This window comes from Oncorhynchus nerka, linkage group LG7 (genome assembly GCF_034236695.1).
Source record: "Oncorhynchus nerka isolate Pitt River linkage group LG7, Oner_Uvic_2.0, whole genome shotgun sequence".
Classification (NCBI taxonomy): domain Eukaryota; kingdom Metazoa; phylum Chordata; class Actinopteri; order Salmoniformes; family Salmonidae; genus Oncorhynchus; species Oncorhynchus nerka.
The window spans coordinates 76,554,688-76,578,229 of NC_088402.1; the positions used below are offsets into that span (position 1 = coordinate 76,554,688).

The window sequence follows — 23,542 nt, forward strand, 5'->3', positions numbered from 1 at the left end:
CAGTCAATGTGTCTACTCAGCGAGAGAACCTTTGGATTTAAAGTCAACTAGTTCTACCTCACAAACATGCACAGAACACAATGAGACAAGAACACAACAATGAAAACGGTATGGTCGGACTGAGTACAAACAAGCACAAAGAGAACTGAGAGCCACATACAGAGCATGCAGGTTAGTAGTTACACAAACTAGTTGTAAAAACTTTACTTCCATTGATTGAACCATTCAATTTGTTTTAGAACAGTTCTTAAGAATGGTTCTCTTTAATGTTTTCAACCATATACAGCTTGTGGTTTAAACGATGGTGGGTTGGCTTATCCTTGACAAGTAGGCCATAGTGAAGAAGGGTCTGATAGTCATTAATGCCATTACATCAACACCTTACAAATGAGTTGATTTACAATACATCCAAAAGAAATGATGTACGAAGGTCTGGTGCCTTGTACCCTGAGGGAGGTAATATCTTCTGTTCCATTGAAATCTGACTCCACATGACTCTGTCATTTCTTTGGTCTCTATCACTACTTTAATCAAATTGATCTTTTTCATAAACATTTTCACAGTTAAGATAAATAAAATACAGTGTGATATTAGTATGTTACATCAGTTAGGTATTTAAAAAAAATCTAAACAGTACATAGTATAGTGTAGAGTACAATCTCTTTGAAACAGCACCTTTGGATATCTAGATGATTTAAATACAGTGTAAAACAATAGTTATAAAAGTTGAAATGAAAAGTTCAAACTAAAATAACATAGTAGCACGATGAGGCATCTCAAACGGTCTGTGGATTGCGCATTCTGTCTCTATCGGCCCACTAGCGAGATTTGAATTGGCATATTTCAGCCACCGAATCGCTCTTTTTTCTCTTAATAAGATACAGTATATCAACAACAACAAAATATATTTAACAAATGTTTGATGACAAACATTTAAAACATAAAAATGCAAAGACAAAATATTGAAAATTATTATAAAATTTGATCTGTTCTCAAAATAAATGTAAACCATGCTTTTATCATGTAAGTAAATGGATGAGTACTGCCTGTTCTCTCAAATCAATTACTAGCCAAGAAACAAACTAATATATCGCTATATAAATCTAAGTATGTAGTCATTTATTTAACTTTGATCAAATTTGATATATTATGTTTGGATAACATTTAGGTTTAAAAAAGTGAATCAATTAAAAAAAGATTATTTGCCCTTGATTTAAAAAATATTCAAATCTTGAACTGCAATAAAAATGTGATACAACGCGTGTGACATACGCAAGTTGATTTATGAAAAAGCCTTGAAATCAAACTAGTCTCAATGATCTTTCACATTTCAAGTCAAATCTTCAACACATTTCCTTTGAGTCTAATTAACACTTACTGGATAGTACGATGCAAAACAAGACGCCTTACTTACAATTGGCAATGCAATGCCTTGGACCCTCGTACTACTCCCATCCAGATAACAGACAATAAAAGCAGCCATAGATAGATATACTACTAACCTAAAGTTTAAAGTTCAACCACAGGTATCTTCTGCTACAAGGCTGATAGCACCATTGTCAACATTAACATTCATCAAAACAATCAGGAAAGAAACAAAGGATCTGTTTTTTATACAGAGTGGGATTGCTTCTGTTCCAATGTGATCCTCACGTCACCCTCGAGAGGGGGTTGAGATTGTGATTGTGATTGGGTAAGTAGACTCAGTACAGTCCTTCTTACTATACTGTAAGTACATTTATGCCTCGGTGGTGATATGCTGAAGTCATTTCTGAATGTTGGTACCTCCCAGTCAGTCACTAAGCACCCATCTTGTCATCCATGTACCTCATCAACCACTACAGCTCAAGGAGAAACCACCACCAGTCCCAGCCAGGGTTACAGACTTCAGGAAAGATACCAAATAACCAACACCCTGCTAGTAAGGAAATAGGCAGAAACTAGTGTAGAAGTGATTGAAAAGTTACCAGACCACCACCACCACCACTGATTACATGAACCCACAGTGAAGACAGCAACAGCTAGAGATCACAGATGGTAACAGAGACCCAATCAAAGGATTGGTCAGTCATCACTGAGTATTAAACCAAGAAGTAACTAGAAAATAAATAAAAATATATGCCACTGGGCGAGACAACCTTCTTTGATAAATCCATTGGGAGTGGTGACAGTGCATAGTAACTAAAACTACTTGAAACTCTTGAGTGGGCGTTATCTTTGGGCTTTGGTAGCATTGAGGACTACTGTGTGCTATGATTTCTTGGACAAACCATACACATATCTTACAATTATGGCCCTTTTAATAATTTTTCCTAATAAAATAATTATAATATCCACAAGCTGTACATTGCCCCTGGATCCATAAAGATTTTACACAGAGTAAGACGGACAAATCATTGTTAGAAAGACAGAGACACCAACATCAGAAACAGGGAAACAAGTAGCGTAGGGAGAGATTTGAAGGTGTTGGGTTCTGAGAATAGGAAATATACTTATTAACGTCACTGATGGAGTACTGAGGTTTAGAGGGTCTACACCAAAAGTCTAGTGTCCTCCTATAAGGGTTATAGGAGGAAGGCATATAGTGTGTGCAATTAAGCTTGGAATGTGTTGAGTGCAGGGAAGCGATTACATGTGTCAGGCATTAATAAGGGGAGAGACCCATGGATTAGTGATGGAGGGGGGTTGAGGTCAGGTCAGGTGACCTTAAGGGAGAAATAAAATGTTATGCCCGTAGCACTAGTGTCCTGCCTAGCAGTAAAGAACGATGTTTGTACAGATGGGTAGGAGGAGACTCAGCCTATGAGGAACAGTTAAATATCAGTGCTTGTGTGAAAATTTTTTGTCTAATGCAGCTGTATTGATCCTCCGGGCAGAATAAACATCAGAATAAACAATTAGAACCTAACACGGGGTTTGACATGAGAGAGGTTGTCTGAATTTAGAAAAGTGGGGGTTGGGAGTCAGAGTGACAGGGGTTATGCTGTTTGCCAGGAGCTAGGGTGCGAACAGATAAACACATTTAACGCAGTGCATTATATAGGGGGACGGAGGCAAAGCCAAAGCAAGCAGGGGCATGCACCATTCAAGGAAGGGCTGAGGAGAGGAATAGAGCTTGTAGGGTGGTGTAAAGAGGCTGATGGCTAACAGCATGATGGAGCCTGCCTGGGATCACGAACCTGGCACGTAGAGGACGGCTGTACCCTCGTCCATGGCAAACATGTTAGAGCCTGTACACACGTAGATGCCAGCGTCCTCAGGCTGGACGTTTTGGATGGTCAGGATGCCGTTGAAGTCCATGGCTCTGTTGGGCAGCTTGCCATTACCCCGCCGGGTCCACACCAGGGTGTAGGCTGGAGACTGGGAGGGGAGGGGACAGATGGGTACAAGATGTGAAGTAAACACAAGTAAGAGAGAAAGCAATGCAACAGAGGGGCCAATAAAAGGGGGACAATTGTATAACAATATGCTAATAATATGGTTTTCTACCATTTTCTCTCATGGCCAAATTTATTAAGCACAATGCCAACCAGCCAAGATATATCCAAATAAATAGAATTGATTGTGTTAATGTCTCCATGTTGGAAGCCAGTTTTACCTTGCTCTTGGCTGTGCAGATGAAGCTGACTGTTGCTCCAACTGTGACGCTATGTGCTTTGGGCTCCTCAATGGTCACTTCAATGGGTTTGGATAAGACAGCTGGAGACAGAAACCATTCAGTAAACATTTAAAAGCCCCAAAAATGTATTACTTACTGTATCTCAGCTTTGACCACATTTAGCTGGAGCCAAAACAAAACAACAAAAAAAGCTTATAAGTTCAAGCCAGTTTAACTATTCAACAACTTACTAAGATCACTGAAAAAATAATCACAAAATTATTAGAAATTCAATATGTTTGTGCATTCAGTAACTGTTTTATGATTTAACAAGTAGTACTTGTGACGATGATCTCAGCGCGGCTCCTGTTGGTGTTGCGTTGGTCTCTGCAGGTACAGACGTAGATGCCTGCGTCACTGGATTGAACACTGGGGATATGCAGCTCCTCTCCTGAAAGAACAGGTAGGAATATACAGTTGAAGTCGGAAGTTTACATACACCTATGTTGGAGTCATTAAAACTACTTTTAAAAGTATCTATATCCAGAGTAAAACAAGTCCTATATCGACATAACCTGAAAGGCCGCTCAGCAACGAAGAAGCCACTGCTCCAAAACCGCCATAAAAAATCCAGACTACGGTTTGCATCTGCACATTGGGACAAAGATTGTACTTTTTGGAGAAATGTCCTCTGGTCTGATGAAACAAAAATACAACTGTTTGGCCACAATATGTTTGGAGGAAAAATGGGGATTCTTGCAAGCTGAAGCATCATGTTGTGGGGGTGCCTTGCTGCAGGAGGGACTGGTGCACTTCACAAAATAGATGGCATCATGAGGACGGAAAATGATGTGGATATATTGAAGCAACATCTCAAGACATCAGTCAGGAAGTTACAGCTTGGTCGCAAATGGGTCTTCTAAATGGACAATGACACCAAGCATACTTCCAAACTTGTGGCAAAATGGCTTAAGGACAGCAAAGTCAAGGTATTGGAGTGGCCATCACAAAGCCCTGACCTCAATCCTATAGACAATTTGTGGGCAGAACTGAAAAAGCGTGTGCGAGCAAGGAGGCCTACAAACCTGTCTCAGTTACACCAGCTCTGTCAGGAGGAATGGGCCAAAATTCACCCAACTTATTGTGGGAAGCTTGTGGAAGGCTACCCAAAACGTTTGACCCAAGTTAAACAATTTAAAGGCAATGCTACCAAATACTAATTGAGTGTATGTAAACTTCATGTCACGACTTCCGCCGAAGTCGGTCCCTCTCCTTGTTCGGGCGGTGTTCAGCAGTCAACGTCACCGACCATCTAGCCATCACTGATCCATTTGTCATTTTCCATTGGTTTTGTCTTGTCTTCCTTCACACCTGGTTCCAATCCCATCAATTACATGTTGTGTATTTAACCCTCATGTCCTTGTCGGAGATCGTTTGATTGTATGTGATGTGCAAGTTATGTGTTGGTGTGCGACGGGTTTTGTACCCACTTTTGTTATTTTGTATATTTTGGTTTTTGGAGTTTTGTCAGCACTTATTAAACGACTCCGTTTATACCAAGTTCGTTCTCCTGCGCCTGACTTCCCTGCTACCAACACGCACCCTTTACACTTCAGACCCACTGGGAATGTGATGAAAGAAATAAAAGCTGAAATAAATCATTCTCTCTCTACTATTATTCTGACATTTCACATTCTTAAAATAAAGTGGTGATCCGAACTGACCTAAAACAGGGCATTTTTACTTGGATTAAATGTCAGGAATTGTGAAAAACTGAGTTTAAATGTATTTGGCTAAGGTGTATGTAAACTTTGACTTCAACTGCAGAATAACTTTACATTAACATGGGGAATGGACTCAATAGGCTCTCTACTAAAGTTAGTACTGGATGTTTCACCAGTATAAGGTATTTACTGAGAAGTATATACTGTAGGTACAACTATAACACTACATCAGTGTATGTGTTGCTCTTATACTAGGCTATGTCTCACACCCCACTACCCAGACCTGATCTGTATACTTTACCTTGTCCGCGTCTGTCGGCGCTGTTGGTGACGGGCTTTCCGTCCTCCCTGGACCAGTAGTAGTAGTGGGGTGGAGAGCCGGTCACCTGGCACCGCAGGGTCACAGGGCTGCCCTGGGCCACCAACACCCTCTCAGGGTACACCTTCACCACCAGAGAGGCTGCCACTGCTGTGTCAGAGGTTAAGGGTCAAATGTTAGTTGGCAAGGATCACAGAGAGCCACTCTTACTGTTACAGTAGAGTATTTGATTTTGTTTATTATTTTAACAGGTAGTCCCATTGGGTCCAAAATACCTTTTTCCCAAGGGAGACCTGACCAAGTATGGGGAAAAGACATTTCTGTGCAGCTCTTTTGCTGACTGCATTCACTTACTGTTGAATGGACGACACTTAATCCTGTCCTGTGGATTTCCAACATATCCAGGTGCACAGCTGTGAAAAAATAAAATTATAACGAGTCAATGTGACGACAGAATGACAGACAGTGGTGGAATGCCACAGAGAGAACATTGAAAGGTTAGTCTGAATAGAGCAGCCTGGTCCCAGCTCTGTCTCTGCTGTATGGCCAACTCCTATGATCACTTAGCATGACAATGACCACAGGAGTCAACAGGACAGCACAAACAGATCTGGGACCAGGCTAGAATAGACAGGTAAAGTAGAGTTGAGTCAGCTTACCGTTCACAGTACTGGCCAGTGTATCCAGGCTGGCAGGCAGTGCACTGATAACCACCGTTACCCAGGCTTTCACATGTAGGGGAGAACCTGGAACATACACAGAGAAGAAAGATGAAGTACAGAATACTTACTTCAGCATTATAAACTGGGTGGTTCGAGCCCTGAATGCTGATTGGCTGACAGCTGTGGTATATCAGACCGTATAGCACTGGTATGACAAAACATTTATTTCTAATTGTGTTGGTAAACAGTTTATAATAGCTATAAGGCACATCAAGGTTTTGTCGTATATGGCCAATATACCACGGCTAAGGGCTGTATGCAGGCACTGCGCATTGTGTTGTGCATAAGAACAGCTCACACTGCTACCATCCAGAAGGCGAGGTCAGGTGCATCAAAGCTGGGACCGAGAGACTGAAAAACAGCTTCTATCTCAAGGCCATGAGACTGCTAAACAGCCATCACTAACTCAGAGAGGCTGCTGCCTACATTGAGATCCAATCACTGGCCACATTAATAAATTGATCACTAGTCACTTTAAACAATGGCACTTTAAATAATGCCCCTTTAATAATGTTTACATATCTTACATTACTCATATCATATGTATATACTGTATTTTATACCATATATTGCACCTTGCCTGTGACGGTCGGCCATCGTACATCCATATATTTACATGTACATATTCTCATTCACTCCTTTAGATTTGTGTGTATTAGGTAGTTGTTGGGAAATTGTTAGATTACTTGTTAGATATTACTGCACTGTTGGAACTAGAAGCACAAGCATTTCGCTACACTCGTATTAACATCTGCTAACCATGTGTATGTGACCAATTTGATTTGATTTAAAAGATATGAGAGGTAAGAGATATGAATGAGATCATTTAAAATGGAACACAAGATAAAAGTAATTGCGAGTGTTAGTGTGTGCGTTTATCGCACGTCTATGTGTGTAACAGCCCTTTGTTGTAATGCACATAGCCTACTCACTGGTTGTCAGGGTCTGTGTGGGGGCAGGCACAGGGCTGGCAGTCCTCTGGGGTTCCAGCGGTGGGGTCCCCAAAGAAGCCCGGGGCACACTGCTCACACATTTCTCCCTGGGTGTTGTGGAGGCAGCTCTGGGGGTGGGGGAGAGCAGACACTCAGATGTTATTCAATGTACTGATTTCAAAACAACCGCTATCTTCTACAAGGCCTCTAAAAAGACGTCTCAACGAGACTAACCTAGATTAAGGTTAAATCAAAAAAGTGAGACATTTCTGAAAACAACTTAAAGAGATTCTCCGGGCTGCATACCGTGCAGATGCCAGTCTCTGAGTGGCAGGAGTCAGAGTGCCCGTTGCACTCACACAGCTCACAGTGGCCCAGGTACAGGCCACCTCCGGTTCTGGTGTAGCCAGGAGCACAGTCCTGGGGGAGAGGAGGTACAACTTTCATCACACATCACATGGACTTGACACGCTAAGGGTGGGTTTCCGGACATAGAGCCTGGTCCTCCCTTAAACATGCTTTCTCCGGGAGTAAAAAATAAGTCTGTTGAGTGTTCAAATGTACATAACCATAAGATTTAAGAGGGTAATTTGTCAAAATTGCCACCTGTGGCAGAGTGAGAGAGAGAGAGAGAGAGAGAGAGAGAGAGAGAAAGCTCCTCTTACCTGACAGGAGAGTCCCTGGTAGGCAGTTGGGCAGCTGCACTGCTCCACCTCTAGAGCCTGAGCCAGGCCGCTGTAGTTGGGCACGGCCACCTCCATGCTGACCTCGGAGATGCTGGAGGACCTCATCTCTGTGTAGTAGGAGGCCCGCACCAGGATGTCATCCAGGTCAGCCAGCACCATCATCAGATGCTCCCGAGTGGCAGGCATGCCGTCTGGACGACGCCAGTTCTCCTACAGGAGAAAGAGAGCAGAGTTAGGTTAATACTATGCTATTACTAGGATGCTAGGGTGACCTGTGTCAATGAGGAATGGATGGTAAAGGTCGCAATCAAATTGCCGTTTGGGGAAAACAAAGTTCTATTGAATTGAAATGATAAAATGTAGGTAATCTGTACTACTGTAGAACACTGACCTCTCTGAAGACAACCTCAAACTGGCGGGACTCTCTTGTCCCCTGTCCCCTCTGCCATGGCTGATGAGCCACCAGCGTGATGTCATTTCCCTGTGGGCATCAATGAAAAGGAGAACCAATCAATGACAGGTGAATGGATGCAACCACAATACATGGAAGTGATTTCAGTTGATAACTTATGGGATGGAGTGTGCTACTGTATGTATGGATACAGCAATAGAACATGAAAGTGAATGAAGTTGGTAACTTTGCTGCATAAGCTACTTACAATAATCTGAATGTCAGGGTCCTCGATGGCTGTTCCTCTCTGTCCTGCTACGTAGGAGATGGTGTACTTCAGCTTACCGCCGTAGGAGCTCACCTATAACATGGGTAAAGGTAAAGAAATTAGGTTGCATACTAAATCTAACTTTGTTGATGAGCCTTTGAGCGTCAAACAAATATGACTATAGGTCTCTAACATTATAATGTTTCAGGAAGAGGCAAACGAGTGAATCTATGATTATGTCTATTACAAAAGAGATTTCATATCCTAATCAGTCTTTCTATTTATTTTAGGCATGAATTGTTCCCAATACAAAATGAGTCATGCCTGGCCCATTAGAGAAGTGATTATGAATCATTATACAACAGGTGGGTCTAATCCTGAATGCTGATTGGTTAAAACTGCATTCCAGCCGGTGTCTATTCCACAAGTTACCACCGGCTAAATCTATGATGTTAAAATGCCTATTTACTCTGTTCCATCTGACTGCGCAATACACTGTCTCATCAGCCCAGCCAAGCAATTTATAATCTTGATCTGCACTATAAAAAGCATTTGGACATTATTTAACATTTCTTTTAGACTAACATTTAGTTTTCAACAGCAGAGATTTGTATAAACCTTGCTGTCTGTCTCTCTGACATTTTGCAATATTGTTTTAATATTCAAATTTGATCTCCAGCTGTCCCATAGTAATGAACGTGTTGGGAGTCAGGACGAGACAGACAGGCAGGCAGCATTTCTCAGCCAGTCTAAATCATGAATCAGCTGGCATCATTTTTATGGATATATACAAAGAAATGCCAATTGAAAAAAGGTCAAACAAAATGAAGTGAGTCTAGTTTGCAGTCTTTCCAGCTTCAGTTTGAAGTGATTGTGTTAGCTGTGTTGTTGGCTAGCTCCTCTGAACAACAGTGTCCTGATGAGTGAGCACATTATCTATGCCAGGAGAAATTGCTCCTCATTAGCTCATTGTTATGGATGTATCCAAATAAATGTCACTAGAAAACAGCTTAAAACAAATGCGGCTATTTTGCTGTTATTCTGGCTGCACTTTTTTAGGTGACTGTAAGTTAGCCGTAGTTGGCTAGCTAGCAAGCAAGGGATAAGAAAGTTGCCAGCCAGTATGGCAATGGAACATTTTGAACGAACGGCTGGGTCGCATCCATAGATACAGAACGACCCGGTCTCGTCTCTAGCAACCAAACCGATAGAACGAATGACCAGCCGGCTTGCATAGCAACCCTAGATTTTTGTCGGGACTATATCTTGTGGAATGATGAAATTATATGAATAAATTCATCAAAATAACATTCGTAATGAAAACATGTGAATCATTATTTGAATATGTTGGTAACCCGGTGTTTGGAGGATATATTGGCATGGCTTGTCGGGCATTATCACTTAAATAAACAGGAGCTCCAAACTCTACAGGGTTGTCAGGTGATGCCATCCTTCCCTTCCCCTGCTTTGTTAGTTGAGGTGGAGGGGTGGGGTGGTTCTGTCTGTGGCCATGGAGTTAACAGGAGGGCAAAAACCCAGTAAGGGTGCAGGAGGGCTGGGTCTGGCTCGTATTGTTGTTACCTTATCCCCTTTGAACTGATCTGGAAGCTGCCAGTAGAGGGTGTCATCTGGGTGCAAGCTGAAACGTTTGTAGACCAAAGCGTACTGGGGCAGAGCAGGAAGGAGAGGCATGAGAGAGCAAGCCAGAGACAGAGATCAAAAGATAAGCAAGGAGAGAGACAAACGGCATCGCAAGCAGGCAAGCATGACAGAGTAGAGTAGAGCCAACTTTTAGAGAAAGGGTTTACATTTTGGACCTCTACTACTTAACTACTACTTGGTGACAAAGTGAGACTCACACCATGCATTGACTAGCAACTATAACAACAGATTCCTGTGTGTGTAATGGGAATATCATAGCTTGTTAAGGTGACTGTGTGACGGGTGTATTTGTTTAGACCCTTGTACAGTAGAATTGTAATTACAGATCCAGTACTACTCTTTACGTGCACAATTACAGAGTATGACTAACAGCAATTAGTGGGTTCTCTGTGCTTTCCAGAGGAAAATGCCACCCTGGTTAGCCATGGAATATATGCACAAACTGCTCTTTTCAGACCAATCTTCCCTTTCTTGTTCATTGAAATAGACTCTAACACTTTGCCAATACTATGGTGAACTGTACAGGATAACCCTGTGAAATATGAGTTCTTATGATTCATGAATCGATAACTTGATCAGTTGTTGATTTACCTTCCTGGCTACAGTATGTTATCGCATGGAAGGTGGCAGTTTCCTCTGTGTGTGCCAAGGGCAGCGACATGCGTTCAGTCAGTCAGACAGTCAGTCTATCAGTCAGTCAGTCTGCTAGTCAGTTAGTCAGTCAATCATCACACAGTCAGTCAGTCAGCCATTCGCCTGAACATCAGGCAGCCCGTTAGCCGACCGGCAAGCCAGTCAGTCAGTCAGTCAGTCAGTCTGCTAGTCAGTTAGTCAGTCAATCATCACACAGTCAGTCAGACAGTCAGTCTATCAGTCAGTCAGTCAGTCTGCTAGTCAGTTAGTCAGTCAATCATCACACAGTCACTCAGTCAGCCATTCGCCTGAACATCAGGCAGCCAGTTAGCCGACCGGCAAGCCAGTCAGTCAGTCAGTCAGTCAGTCAGTCAGTCAGTCAGTCAGCCTGTCATGTCTACCAGGCTGGAGACCCCAGCAGGCCTGGGGCCACTATGAGCACTAGGAGGACCCACTATGTTCTTCGTCCCACGCCGTTTTGTCTGTCAACAGGACCAGGCCCAAACAGAGAGTAAATCAGTCAGCAACGACCACAATAACACATATGGATGAGCTAAATAAGTATGTTTGAGGGTTATTTTAGATGTACCTGGAGTTGAGGGGAGGGGCCGGGGGAGGCTGGCTGAGGCCTAGTAGGCCGTACCAGGGAGGAAATACCAGAGGGGGAGGAAGAGGGAGAGAAGGGCTTCATGGGGGTACGAGACCCAGCACGATAGGAGTGGCTGGGGATCTTCCTCTCAGAGGAAGACGAGGAAGAGGAGGAGGAGGAGGAGGGAGGGAAGGGGGGAGAGACTGCCGGAGAGCCTTTGTTGCCAAAGTTGGAGATAATTTCCCAGATCTCATCATCCAGCTTCTTCACTTGTTCCTGGGGGAGAGGGTGGGGGGGGGGGCTCAGCGGGGTTCCAAAACAAGACCTCTCATCATGCAAGGTAAGAGACACACCAAGCACTGGGATCTTGGGGTGTAGGTAAGAGACACACTAAGCATTGGTTGTCTTGGGGTGTAGGTAAGGAGACATGCTGTCCTACACATATCCAGGGCTACACCGCCGTGGTGTGTACACAACTTCACTCACTGGGGCCATTCAACTTCCTAGTTTCTATAATCCCAAAACATACAAAATCATCCACACGTGTCTGCCATTAGACACAACATGGCTCTCTTCTCTTCACATTTCAGATAGTCTCACATGTTCATTCAGGTCTGTATGCAATTCACACATGCCTTTTTACTACATGCATCTGGTACATTTACTGTCAATGTGCTGCAGTTGCATTCATGCTTATATCAACCATGCTACCGTAAATGTTCAGTCGCTTATCTAAGGATGTTGTGATTAACTTTTGGTAATGTCATAGAAAATCCCAAAATGCAATCCATATTAGGGGAAGGAGGTCACACTGTGTGAGGAAGATGGTTGGTTTCTATTGTTGTCAGTAGATGTGCTGTATGGACGTAACAGTGTGTGGCTAGACTACAGTAGGAATACCTGGCTAGCTCTTTTTACCCTTCAAAGACTTCATTAAGACCCAAATGGCCTGATCCTTCCTCAGTTGCTCCACTGTCCAGGGAGATACTCTCTAGTTTTGTGAAAAAAGCAAGGCTCCTATGATCACTTTCTACTTTCCCATGGAGGAGCCAGTGGACACTTTAGAACTAGAACTAATGGAAGGCTTATAGAATTTAACTACTGTTTATGGTCACAGTAATGAATCAAAGATGGATGTCTGCAAAGCTCCTTATGACTCATTCACTGCAGTACAGTTAAGTACTGTACATCTGAGTCATCCACTATGTGAATGGTCTATTAAACAGAGTGCCTTTTAAGTAAGCAATTTTGTGTAGCGTGTAACCTACCATATTCTATCCACATACTGACAATAATGTCTATACATCCCATCACACATACTGTAAGTTTGTTCATTTACAGTGACAAGACCAAGAATGGACCGTTTGGTGAGTCACATCCGGTGGAATATTCTAGTGGATTTGTCTGTGGGGCTTTAAAAGCAGGCGCACTGAGAATCAGACTGAGACCTTTTTGACAGGTGAACCATTGAAATGTTATTGGGATGTGTTAAACAGCCACTTTGTACACTTTGTATATATATATATAGGTGTGTCAAAAGTTTGGACACACCTACTCATTCAAGGGATTTTATTTATTTTTACTACTTTCTACATTGCAGAATAATAGTGAAGACGTCAAAACTATGAAATAACATTACGTAGTAAGCAAAAAGCAAAAAAAGTTTTAAACAAATCAGATTCTTCAAAGTAGGCTCCCTTTGCTTGATGACAGCTTTGCACAACCTTTGGTATTCTCTCAACCAGCTTCACCTGTAATCATTCCCCAACGGTCTTGAAAGAGTTCCCACATATGCTGAGCACTAGTTGGCTGCTGTTCCTTTTTCCTTGGAGGTTGGGTGATTGTGGAGGCCAGGTCACCTGACACAGTACTCCAACACTCTGCATCTTGGTCATATAGCCCTTACACAGCCTGAAGGTTTGTTGGGCCATTGCCCTGTTGAAAAACAAAAGATAGTCCCACTAAGCGCAAACCGGATGGGATGGCGTATCGCTGCAGAATGCTGTGGTAGCCATGCTTGTTAAGAGTGAATTGAATTCTAAATATATCACCGACAGTGTCATCAGCAAAGCACACCTACACCATCACACTTCCTCCTCTTTGATTCACGGTGGGAACCAGACATGTGGAGATAATCTGTTCGCCTACTCTGCATCTCACAAAGACACGGTGGTTGGATTTCCAACAGTCTAATGTCTATTGCTCATGTTTCTTGGTGTCCTTTGGTGTCTCCTTTGAACAGTTGATGTTGAGATGTTTCTTATACTTGAACTGAGTAAAGCATTTATTTGGGCTGCAATTTCTGAGGCTGGTAACTCTAATGAACTTCTCCTCTGCAGCAAATGTAACTCTGGGTCTTCCTTTCCTGTGGCGGTCCTCGTGAGAGCCAGTTTCATCATAGCGCTTGATGGTTTTTGCGACTACACTTGAAGAAACTTTCAAAGTTCTTGAAATGTTCCGCTTTGACTGACCTTCATGTCTTGAAATAATGATGGACTGTCGTTTATCTTTGCTTATTTGAGCTGTTCTTGGCATAATATGGACTTGGTCTTTTACCAAATAGGCCTATCTTCTGCATACCACCCTTACCTTTTCACAAGACAACTGATTGGCTCAAATGCCAATCAGAAGGAAATAAAATCCACAAATGAACATTTAACAAGGCACACCTGTTAAATGAAATGCATTCCAGGTGTCTACCTCATGAAGGTGGTTAAAAGAATGCCAAGAGTTTGCAAAGCTGTCGTTAAGGCAAAGGGTGGCTACTTTGAATAATCTCAAATATAACATATATTTTGTTTAACACTTTTTTGGTTACTACATGATTCCATATGTGTTATATGTGTTATATGTATATGTGTTATATGTGTTATATGTAGACATTTTGATGTCTTCACTATTATTCTACAATGTAGATTATGTAAAAACCCTTGAATGAGTAGGTGTGTCTGGTACTGTAACTTTTGACTGGTACTGTATATAAATATCTATTTTCATTTATATAAACTCAGCAAAAAAAAAAAGTCCCTTTTTCAGGACCATGTCTTTCAAAGATAATTAGTAAAAATCCTAATAACTTCACAGATCTTCACAGTAAAGTATTTAAACACGGTTACCCATGCTTGTTCAATTAACCATAAACAATTAATGAACATGCACCTGTGGAACGGTCGTTAAGGCACTAACAGCTTACAGATGGTAGGCAATTAAGGTCACGCTTATGAAAACTTAGGACACTAAAGAGGCCTTTCTGTGTGAACGTGCCTTAGGCATACTGCAAGGAGACATGAGGAAGGCAGATGTGGCCAGGGCAATAAATTGCAATGTCTGTACTGTGAGACACCTAAGCACTGCAGGGAGACAGAACGGACAGCTGTTCGTCCTCACAGTGGCAGACCACGTGTAACAACACCTGCACAGGATTGGTACATCCGAACATCACACCTGTGGGACAGGTACAGGCTGGCAACAACAACTCCCCGAGTTAAACCAGGAATGGACAATCCTTCCATCAGTGCTAGGTCAGTCCGCAATAGGCTGAGAGAGGCTGGACTGAGGGCTTGTAGGCCTGTTGTAAGGCAGGTCCTCACCAGACATCACCGGCAACAACATCGCCTATGGGCACAAACCCCCCGTCGCTGGACCAGACAGGACTGGCACTGATGAGTCGCGGTTTTGTCTCACCAGGGGTGATGGTCGTATTCGCGTTTATCGTCGAAGGAATGAGCGTTACACAGAGGCCTGTACTCTGGAGCGGGCAGTGTGTCCCAGAACCATCGGACTGAGCTTGTTATCATTGCAGACAATCTCAACGCTGTGCGTTACAGGGAAGACATCCTCCTCCTTCATGTGGAACTCTTCCTGCAGGCTCATCCTAACATGACCCTCCACCATGACAATGCCACCAGCCATACTACTTGTTCTGTGCATGATTTCCTGCAAGACAGGAATGTCAGTGTTCTGCCATGGGCAGTGAAGAGCCCGGATCCCCCCAGAAATGTCCGGGAACTTGCAGGTGCCTTGGTGGAAGAGTGGGGTAACATCATGGTGCAGTCCATGAGGAGGAGATGCAGCTGATGGCCACACCAGATACAGACTGTTGCTTTTGATTTTGACCCCCCCCTCTTTGTTCAGGGACACATTATTCCATTTCTGTAATTCACATGTCTGTAGAACTAGTTCAGTTTATGTCTGTTGTTGAATCTTGTTATGTTAATACAAATATTGACACGTTAAGTTTTCTGAAAATAAACGCAGTTGATAGTGAGAGGACGTTTATTTTTTTGCTGAGTTTATATATACAGTTGATGTCGGAAGTTTACATACACTTAGGTTGGAATCATTAAAACACGTTTTTAAACAACTCCACACATTTCGTGTTAACAAACTATAGTTCTGGCAAGTCAGTTAGGACATCTACTTTGTGCATGACACAAGTCATTTTTCCAACAATTGTTTAAAGACAGATTATTTCACTGTATCACAATTCCAGTGGGTCATGGCTTTAGAAATCATTTCAGTCAATTGGAGGTGTACCTGTGGATGTATTTCAAGGCCTACCTTCAAGTTCAGTGCCTCTTTCCTTGACATCATGGGAAAAACCAAATAAATAAGCCAAGACCTCAGAAAAAAAATTGTAGACCTCCACAAGTCTTGTTCAATCTTAGGAGCAATTTCCAAACGCCTGAAGGTACGACGTTCATCTGTACGAACCTCGCAGCTGTCATACAGCTCAGGAAAGAGACGCGTTCTGTCTTTGGTGTGAAAAGTGCAAATCAATCCCAGAACAACAAGGACCCAACAAGGACCCTGTGAAGATGCTGGAGGTCAAAAGTATCTATATCCACAGTAAAACAAGTCATATATCGACAAAACCTGAAAGGATGCTCAGCAAGGAAGAAGCCACTGCTCCAAACCACCACAAAAATGCCAGACTACGGTTTGCATCTGCACATTGGGACAAAGATTGTGCTTTTTGGAGAAATATCCTCCGGTTTGATGATACAAAAATAGAACTGTTTGGCCATAATGACCATCGTAATGTTCGGAGGAAAAAGGGGGATGCTTGCAAGCCGAAGAACACCATCCCAACCGTGAAGCACGGGGGTGGCAGCATCATGTTGTGGGGGTGCTTTGCTGCAGGAGGGACTGGTGCACTTCACAAAATAGATGGCATGAAAATTATGTGGATATATTGAAGCAACATCTCAAGACATCAGTCAGGAAGTTAAAGCTTGGTAGCAAATTGGGTCTTCCAAATGGACAATGACACCAAGCATACTTCCATAGTTGTGGCAAAATGGCTTAAGGACAACAAAGTCAAGGTATTGGAGTGGCCATCACAAAGCCCTGACCTCAATCTTATAGAAAATGTGTGAGCAGAACTGAAAAAGCGTGTGCGAACAAGGAGGCCTACAAACCTGACTCAGGTACACCAGCTCTGTCAGGAGGAACGGGCCAAAATTCACCCAACTTATTGTGGGAAGCTTGTGGAAGGCTACCCGAAACGTTTGACCCAAATGAAATAATTTAAAGACAATACTACCAAATACTAATTGAGAGTATGTAAAAACATTTATTTTTTAAACTTAAATTTTACCCCCTTTTCTCCCCAATTACGCGGTATCCAATTGTTGTTAGTAATTACTATCTTGTCTCATTGCTACAACTCCCATACGGGCTTGGGAGAGACAAAGGTCGAAAGCCATGCGTCCTCCAAAACTCAACCCAACCAAGCCGCACTGCTTCTTAACACAGCGCGCCTCCAACCCGGAAGCCAGCTGCACCAATGTGTCAGAGGAAACACCGTGCACTGGCTACCTTGGTTAGCACGCACTGCACCCTGCCCGCCACAGGAGTCGCTGGTGCGCGATGAGACAGGGATATCCCTACCGGACAAACCCTCTCTAACCCGGACGACGCTGGGCCAATTGTGCGTCGCCCCACGGGCCCCCCGGTCGCGGCCCGCTGCGACAGAGCCTGGGCGCGAACCCAGAGTGCCCTAGACCCCTGCGCCACCCGGGAGGCCCGAGTATGTAAACTTTTGACCCACTGGGAATGTGATGAAAGAAATAAAAGCTGAAATACATCATTCTCTCCACTATTATTCTGACATTTCAAATTCTTAAAATAAAGTAGTGATCCTAACTGACCTAAAACAGGGAATTTTTACTAGGATTAAATGTCAGGAATTGTGAAAAACTGAGTTTAAATGTATTTGGCTAAGGTGTATATAAACTTCTGACTTCAGCTGTATATACAGTACATACAGTGCCTTCGGAAATTATTCAGACATATTGACTTTTTCCACATTTTGTTAGGTTACAGCCGTATTATTATTTAAAACATCCCCTCATCAATTTACACACAATATTCCATAATGACAACGCGAAAACAGGTTTTTAGACATTTTTGCTAATTTCTTTATTATATATTTTGTTTAATAATACATTATCAACATAGGTATTCAGACCCTTTGCAATGAGTTTTGAAATTGAGCTCAGGTGCATCCTGCTTCCATTGATAATCCTTGAGATGTTTCTACAACTTGATTGGAGTCCACATGTGGTAAATTCAATTGATTGGACATGATTTGGAAAGGTACATACCTGTCTATATAAGGTCCCACAGTTGACAGTGCAGTCAGAGCAAACAACAAGCCATGAGGTTGAAGGAATTGTCCGTAGAGGTCCGAGACAAGATTGTGTCGAGGCACAGATCTGGGGAAGGGTACCAAAACAATTCTGCAGCATTGAAGGTCCCCAAGAACACAGTGGCCTCTATCATTCTTAAATGGAAGAAGTTTTGAACCACCAGGACTCTTCCTAGAGCTGGCCGCACAGCCAAACTGAGCAATCCAGGGAGAAGGGCCTTGGTAAGGGAGGTGACCAAGAACCCGATGGTCACACTGACAGAGCTCTAGAGTTCCTCTGTGGAGAACATTCCAGAAGGACAACCAGCTCTGCAGCACCCCACCAATCAGACCTTTATGGTAGAGTGGCCAGATGGAAGCCACTCGTCAGTAAAAGGCACATGACAGCTCGCTTGGAGTTTCAGATTCTCTGGTCTAATAAAACCAAGATTGAACTCTTTGGCCAGAATGCCAAGCTTCACGTCTGGAGGAAACCTGGCACCATCCCTACGGTGAAGCATGGTAATGGCAGCATCATGCTGTGGGGATGTTTTCAGCAGCAGGGACTGGGAAACTAGTCAGGATCAAGGCAAAGTTGAACGGAGCAAAGTACAGAGAGATCCTTGATGAAAACCTACTCCAGAGCAGTCAGGACCTCAGACTGGGGCGAAGGTTCACCTTCCAACAGGACAACGACCCTAAGCATAAAGCCAAGACAATGCAGGAGTTGCTGCGGGACAAGACTCTGAATGTCCTTGAGTGGCCCAGCCAGATCCCGGACTTGAACCCGATCGAACATCTCTGGAGAGACCTGAAAATAGCTGTGCAGCAAAGCTCCCCATCCAACCTGACAGAGCTTGAGAGGATCTGCAGAGAAGAATGGGAGAATCTCCTCAAATTGAGTCAGATTTGAGAAAAAGTCTGTAACCTAACAAAATTTGTAAAAAGTAAAATGGTCCGAATACTTCCCGAAGGCACTGTATATGTATATACAGTGGGGCAAAAAAGTATTTAGTCAGCCACCAATTGTGCATGTTCTCCCACTTAAAAGCATGAGAGAGGCCTGTAATTTTCATCATAGGTACAAAATGAGATAAAAAAGCCAGAAAATCACATTGTAGGATTTTTAATGAATTTACTTGCAAATTATGGTGGAAAATAAGTATTTGGTCACCTACAAACAAGCAAGATTTCTGGCTCTCACAGACCTGTAACTTATTCTTTAAGAGGCTCCTCTGTCCTCCACTCGTTACCTGTATTAATGGCACCTGTTTGAACTTGTTATCAGTATAAAAGACACCTGTCCACAACCTCAAACAGTCACACTCCAAACTCCACTATGGTCAAGACCAAAGAGCTCTCAAAGGACACCAGAAACAAAATTGTAGACCTGCACCAGGCTGGGAAGACCGAATCTGCAATAGGTAAGCAGCTTGGTTTGAAGAAATCAACTGTGGGCGCAATTATTAGGAAATGGAAGACATGCAAGACCACGCAAAAATCCCAGAACCACACGGGGGGGACCTAGTGAATGACCTGCAGAGAGCTGGGACCAAAGTAACAAAGCCTACCATCAGTAACACACTATGCCGCCAGGGACTCAAATCCTGCAGTGCCAGACGTGTCCCCCTGCTTAAGCCAGTACATGTCCAGGCCCGTCTGAAGTTTGCTAGAGAGCATTTGGATGATCCAGAAGAAGATTGGGAGAATGTCATATGGTCAGATGAAACCAAAATATAACTTTTTGGTAAAAACTCAACTTGTCGTGTTTGGAGGACAAAGAGTTGCATCCAAAGAACACCATACCTACTGTGAAGCATGGGGGTTGAAACATCATGCTTTGGGGCTGTTTTTCTGCAAAGGGACCAGGACGACTGATCCGTGTAAAGGAAAGAATGAATGGGACCATGTATCGTGAGATTTTGAGTGAAAACCTCCTTCCATCAGCAAGGGCATTGAAGATGAAACGTGGCTGGGTCTTTCATGACAATGATCCCAAACACACCGCCCGGGCAATGAAGGAGTGGCTTCGTAAGAAGCATTTCAAGGTCCTGGAGTGGCCTAGCCAGTCTCCAGATCTCAACCCCATAGAAAATCTTTGGAGGGAGTTGAAAGTCCATGTTGCCCAGCAACAGCCCCAAAACATCACTACTCTAGAGGAGATCTGCATGGAGGAATGGGCCAAAATACCAGCAACAGTGTGTGAAAACCTTGTGAAGACTTACAGAAAACGTTTGACCTCTGTCATTGCCAACAAAGGGTATATAACAAAGTATTGAGAGAAACTTTTGTTATTGACCAAATACTTATTTTCCACCATAATTTGCAAATAAATTCATTAAATGTGATTTTCTGGATTTTTTCCCCCTCATTTTGTCTGTCATCGTTGAAGTGTACCTATGATGAAAATTACAGGCCTCTCTCATCTTTTTAAGTGGGAGAACCTGCACAATTGGTGGCTGACTAAATACTTTTTTGCCCCACTGTATATATATACATACTCTGTCCTAATATTTCTATATTTCTTAATTCCGTTTTTTTAGTTTTATATTTGTGTGTATTGTTGTGTATTGTTAGATATTACTGCACTGTTGGAGCTAGGAACACAAGCATTTCGCTATACCCACAATAACATCTGCTAAACATGTGTAAGCAACCAATAAATTGTGATTTGATCTTAAGCTAAAATATTACTAATATTGTGTGAAAATAGAGCAAGTACTGCATGTTGATTGCTGCTACAACTGTGCTAAAACTAGGAAAAAATCGAGGCCATTGGAAAACTATGCAGGCAATCCATGCATCTCAAACAGTTGTGTTATGGTTTATGTATGAAACATTTACCAAAATACTGGACACCAATCAGTACGATCAATTGCCAAATCACACCAATCTTTGTTTGAATTACAAACTGACATTTTTGTCATCAATTGTTCACAATAAGTCTGATACTTTATGCACAATCATCAGCACACGACAAGCACCACTGGTTTACCTGATGTGCTCGTCTCATACGAGCAAAGAAAGCTTCCTTCTATAGAGTGGGCACGCAAACCAAGAAATAAAGAAGCAATTAATGTTGCTGCTTAACGAGCCATAATCTCATCAATACCAATGAAAATGTAATCATGCGATGGTCTCTAAAAGTAGATGCATCAACAGACAAAGTACTGTCTACTATCTCAGAGACTGCTAAGGCCTTCTGACGAGGTTCTAACCCTAGTAATAAATGGTGAATTCATGGAGTATACAACCAAACTCTGTCTCCACACTATGAGGACATTGGCCCTCACTCTCAGTGTTCTCTGCTATAACTCATTTAGCAAACCCATTTCACAGCAAGAGAAGATCAGCTCTGGCTCAGGCTACTTAATTAAGCAGAAATTGAAAGAGAACATTGAGCAGGAATGTAGAAGTTTTCAGCACGAGTAGAAGCCGCTTTCCATCATAGAGAGCACCGGGAAGCTGGGATTGAGCTGAGGTCTACAGGAGTATGGAAAGTCTCTGCTGACCAGTTGGCCAGATCCTCATCTGTGACTCACCTTGTCCCCCTGGTAGACCCCAGGCAGCTGCCAGTAGTGGGGCTCCTGGCCTAGGTAGTCAAAGTTGCTATAGGAGAGCTGTGTGCCATCGGTGGACACTTCCACAGTGAAGCCGGTGGAGATACGGTTGGTGCGCTGCCGGTTGACCAAAGCAAAGCCCTGGAAGTTGCCAGGGACAAAGACGGATGACACCTGCAGGACACACAGGAAGGAATGATCAACCAGTCTCACTCAGAGAGACAGGAAAAGCTTCAGGAAATTGAATCCGTTTAGTTCAGTTCAGTAGAGCGTTATTGGCAATTAGAGTGCTCTCTAAGTAAGCTGTAATTATCTGTTTGTGTGTTGAATTGCCAATTCTTGGTCATTGTCAAGTCAAAGTCAAACAAATCTGGGACCAGGGACAGCCTACAGTCAAAGTGCTCTGTTTAATTTAACCTTTAATTTAAGACGGGAGTCATGCTGAGACCACAGACTCTTTCGCAGATGAGCCCTGCATGAACACATACATAAACAACATTACACTTTACATATCTATACTGAACAAAAATATAAACGCAACATGCAACAATTTCAAAGATTTGACTGAGTTACAGTTCATATGAGGAAATCAATTATTTGAAATAAATAAATTAGGCCCTAATCTATGGCTTTTACATTACTGGGAATATAGCTCTGTTGGTCACACATACCTAAACAATATGGGCCTCACAATGGTCCTCAGGATCTTGTCACGGGATTTCTGTGCATTCAAATTGCCATAGATAAAATGCAATTGTGTTTGTTGTCCGTCGCTGATGCCTGCCCATACCATAACCCCACCACCACCACCATGGGGCACTCTGTTCACAACGTTGACATCAATAAACCGCTTGCCCCCATGCGATGCCATACACATGGTCTGCAGTTGTGAGGCCGGTTGGACGTAATGCCAAATTCTCTAAAATGACATTGGAGGCCGCTTATGGTAAATAAATTAACATTCAATTCTCTGGCAACAGCTCTAGTGGACATTCCTGCAGTCAGCATGCCAAATGCACTCTCCCTCAAAACTTGAGACATCTGTGGAATTGTGTTGTGTGACAAAACTGCACATTTCAGAGTGGCCTTTTATTGTCTCCAGCACAAAGTCACCTGTGTAATGATCATGCTATTTAATCAACTTCTTGATATGCCACACCTGTCATGTGGATGGATTATCTTGGCAAAGGAGAAAGGCTCACTAACAGGGATGTAAACACATTTTTATCACATTTGAGAGAAATAAGCTTTTTGTGCGTTACATTTACATTTAAGTCATTTAGCAGACGCTCTTATCCAGAGCGACTTACGTATGGATAATTTCAACTCATGAAACATGGGACCAACACTTTACATGTTGCGTTTATATTTTTGTTGAGTGTATAAACAAATAAATTACAACAAAAAAACTTTACTCATATATTTAATTTAGTAGTTTCCTAATTATTGTTGCCTGGGTACCTGGTCTCTGTAGTGGGAGGAGCTGGAGCACTGCTGTGTGACACCCATGCAGAAGCAGGACAGGCAGCCATCTTTGTTGTCTGTGCTGATGTGAAAGGTTCCCTGCTTACAGTTGGAGCAGGCAGGGCCATCAACGTTCATCTGGAACACAATTATATATAGTGTGAGAGTAGAACTAACCATAGAAATAGAAGATTGACCTGAATGAGAATGCCATTCTAGTTATTCTATTTCTGTGGGACAAACTATCTCACGGAGGTAACCCTCAGAAGTGGATAAGGATATTTAGATTTAAAGAGTTAAATAGTCCCATGTACAGGGTTACAGATGTAATTACAGGGTACAATGAAATTCTTGCGCTCCGAG

At 42.8% G+C, this 23,542-nt stretch overlaps 1 protein-coding gene across 13 annotated transcripts in view; it reads right to left on the bottom strand.

The window, feature by feature from the left end:
* hspg2 (heparan sulfate proteoglycan 2) overlaps positions 1–23,542 on the bottom strand; it is a 220,979-nt gene that overhangs the window by 52,070 nt on the left and 145,367 nt on the right. For 8 of the 13 annotated variants that reach the window (XM_065020820.1, XM_065020822.1, XM_065020824.1 and 5 more), the window contains exons 32-48: positions 23,177–23,317; positions 21,698–21,889; positions 21,151–21,189; positions 11,525–11,800; positions 11,337–11,417; positions 10,222–10,305; positions 8,641–8,733; positions 8,373–8,462; positions 7,961–8,191; positions 7,602–7,715; positions 7,296–7,423; positions 6,301–6,387; positions 5,996–6,054; positions 5,624–5,791; positions 3,939–4,049; positions 3,599–3,699; positions 3,180–3,360 (exon numbers count right to left, since the gene is read on the bottom strand). In XM_065020820.1, coding sequence (XP_064876892.1) covers positions 3,180–3,360; positions 3,599–3,699; positions 3,939–4,049; positions 5,624–5,791; positions 5,996–6,054; positions 6,301–6,387; positions 7,296–7,423; positions 7,602–7,715; positions 7,961–8,191; positions 8,373–8,462; positions 8,641–8,733; positions 10,222–10,305; positions 11,337–11,417; positions 11,525–11,800; positions 21,151–21,189; positions 21,698–21,889; positions 23,177–23,317 — 2,176 coding nt within the window. The remainder of the gene's footprint in view (positions 1–3,179; positions 3,361–3,598; positions 3,700–3,938; positions 4,050–5,623; positions 5,792–5,995; positions 6,055–6,300; positions 6,388–7,295; positions 7,424–7,601; positions 7,716–7,960; positions 8,192–8,372; positions 8,463–8,640; positions 8,734–10,221; positions 10,306–11,336; positions 11,418–11,524; positions 11,801–21,150; positions 21,190–21,697; positions 21,890–23,176; positions 23,318–23,542) is intronic. The other 5 variants (XM_065020827.1, XM_029665047.2, XM_065020826.1 and 2 more) reach the window with 1 other exon arrangement.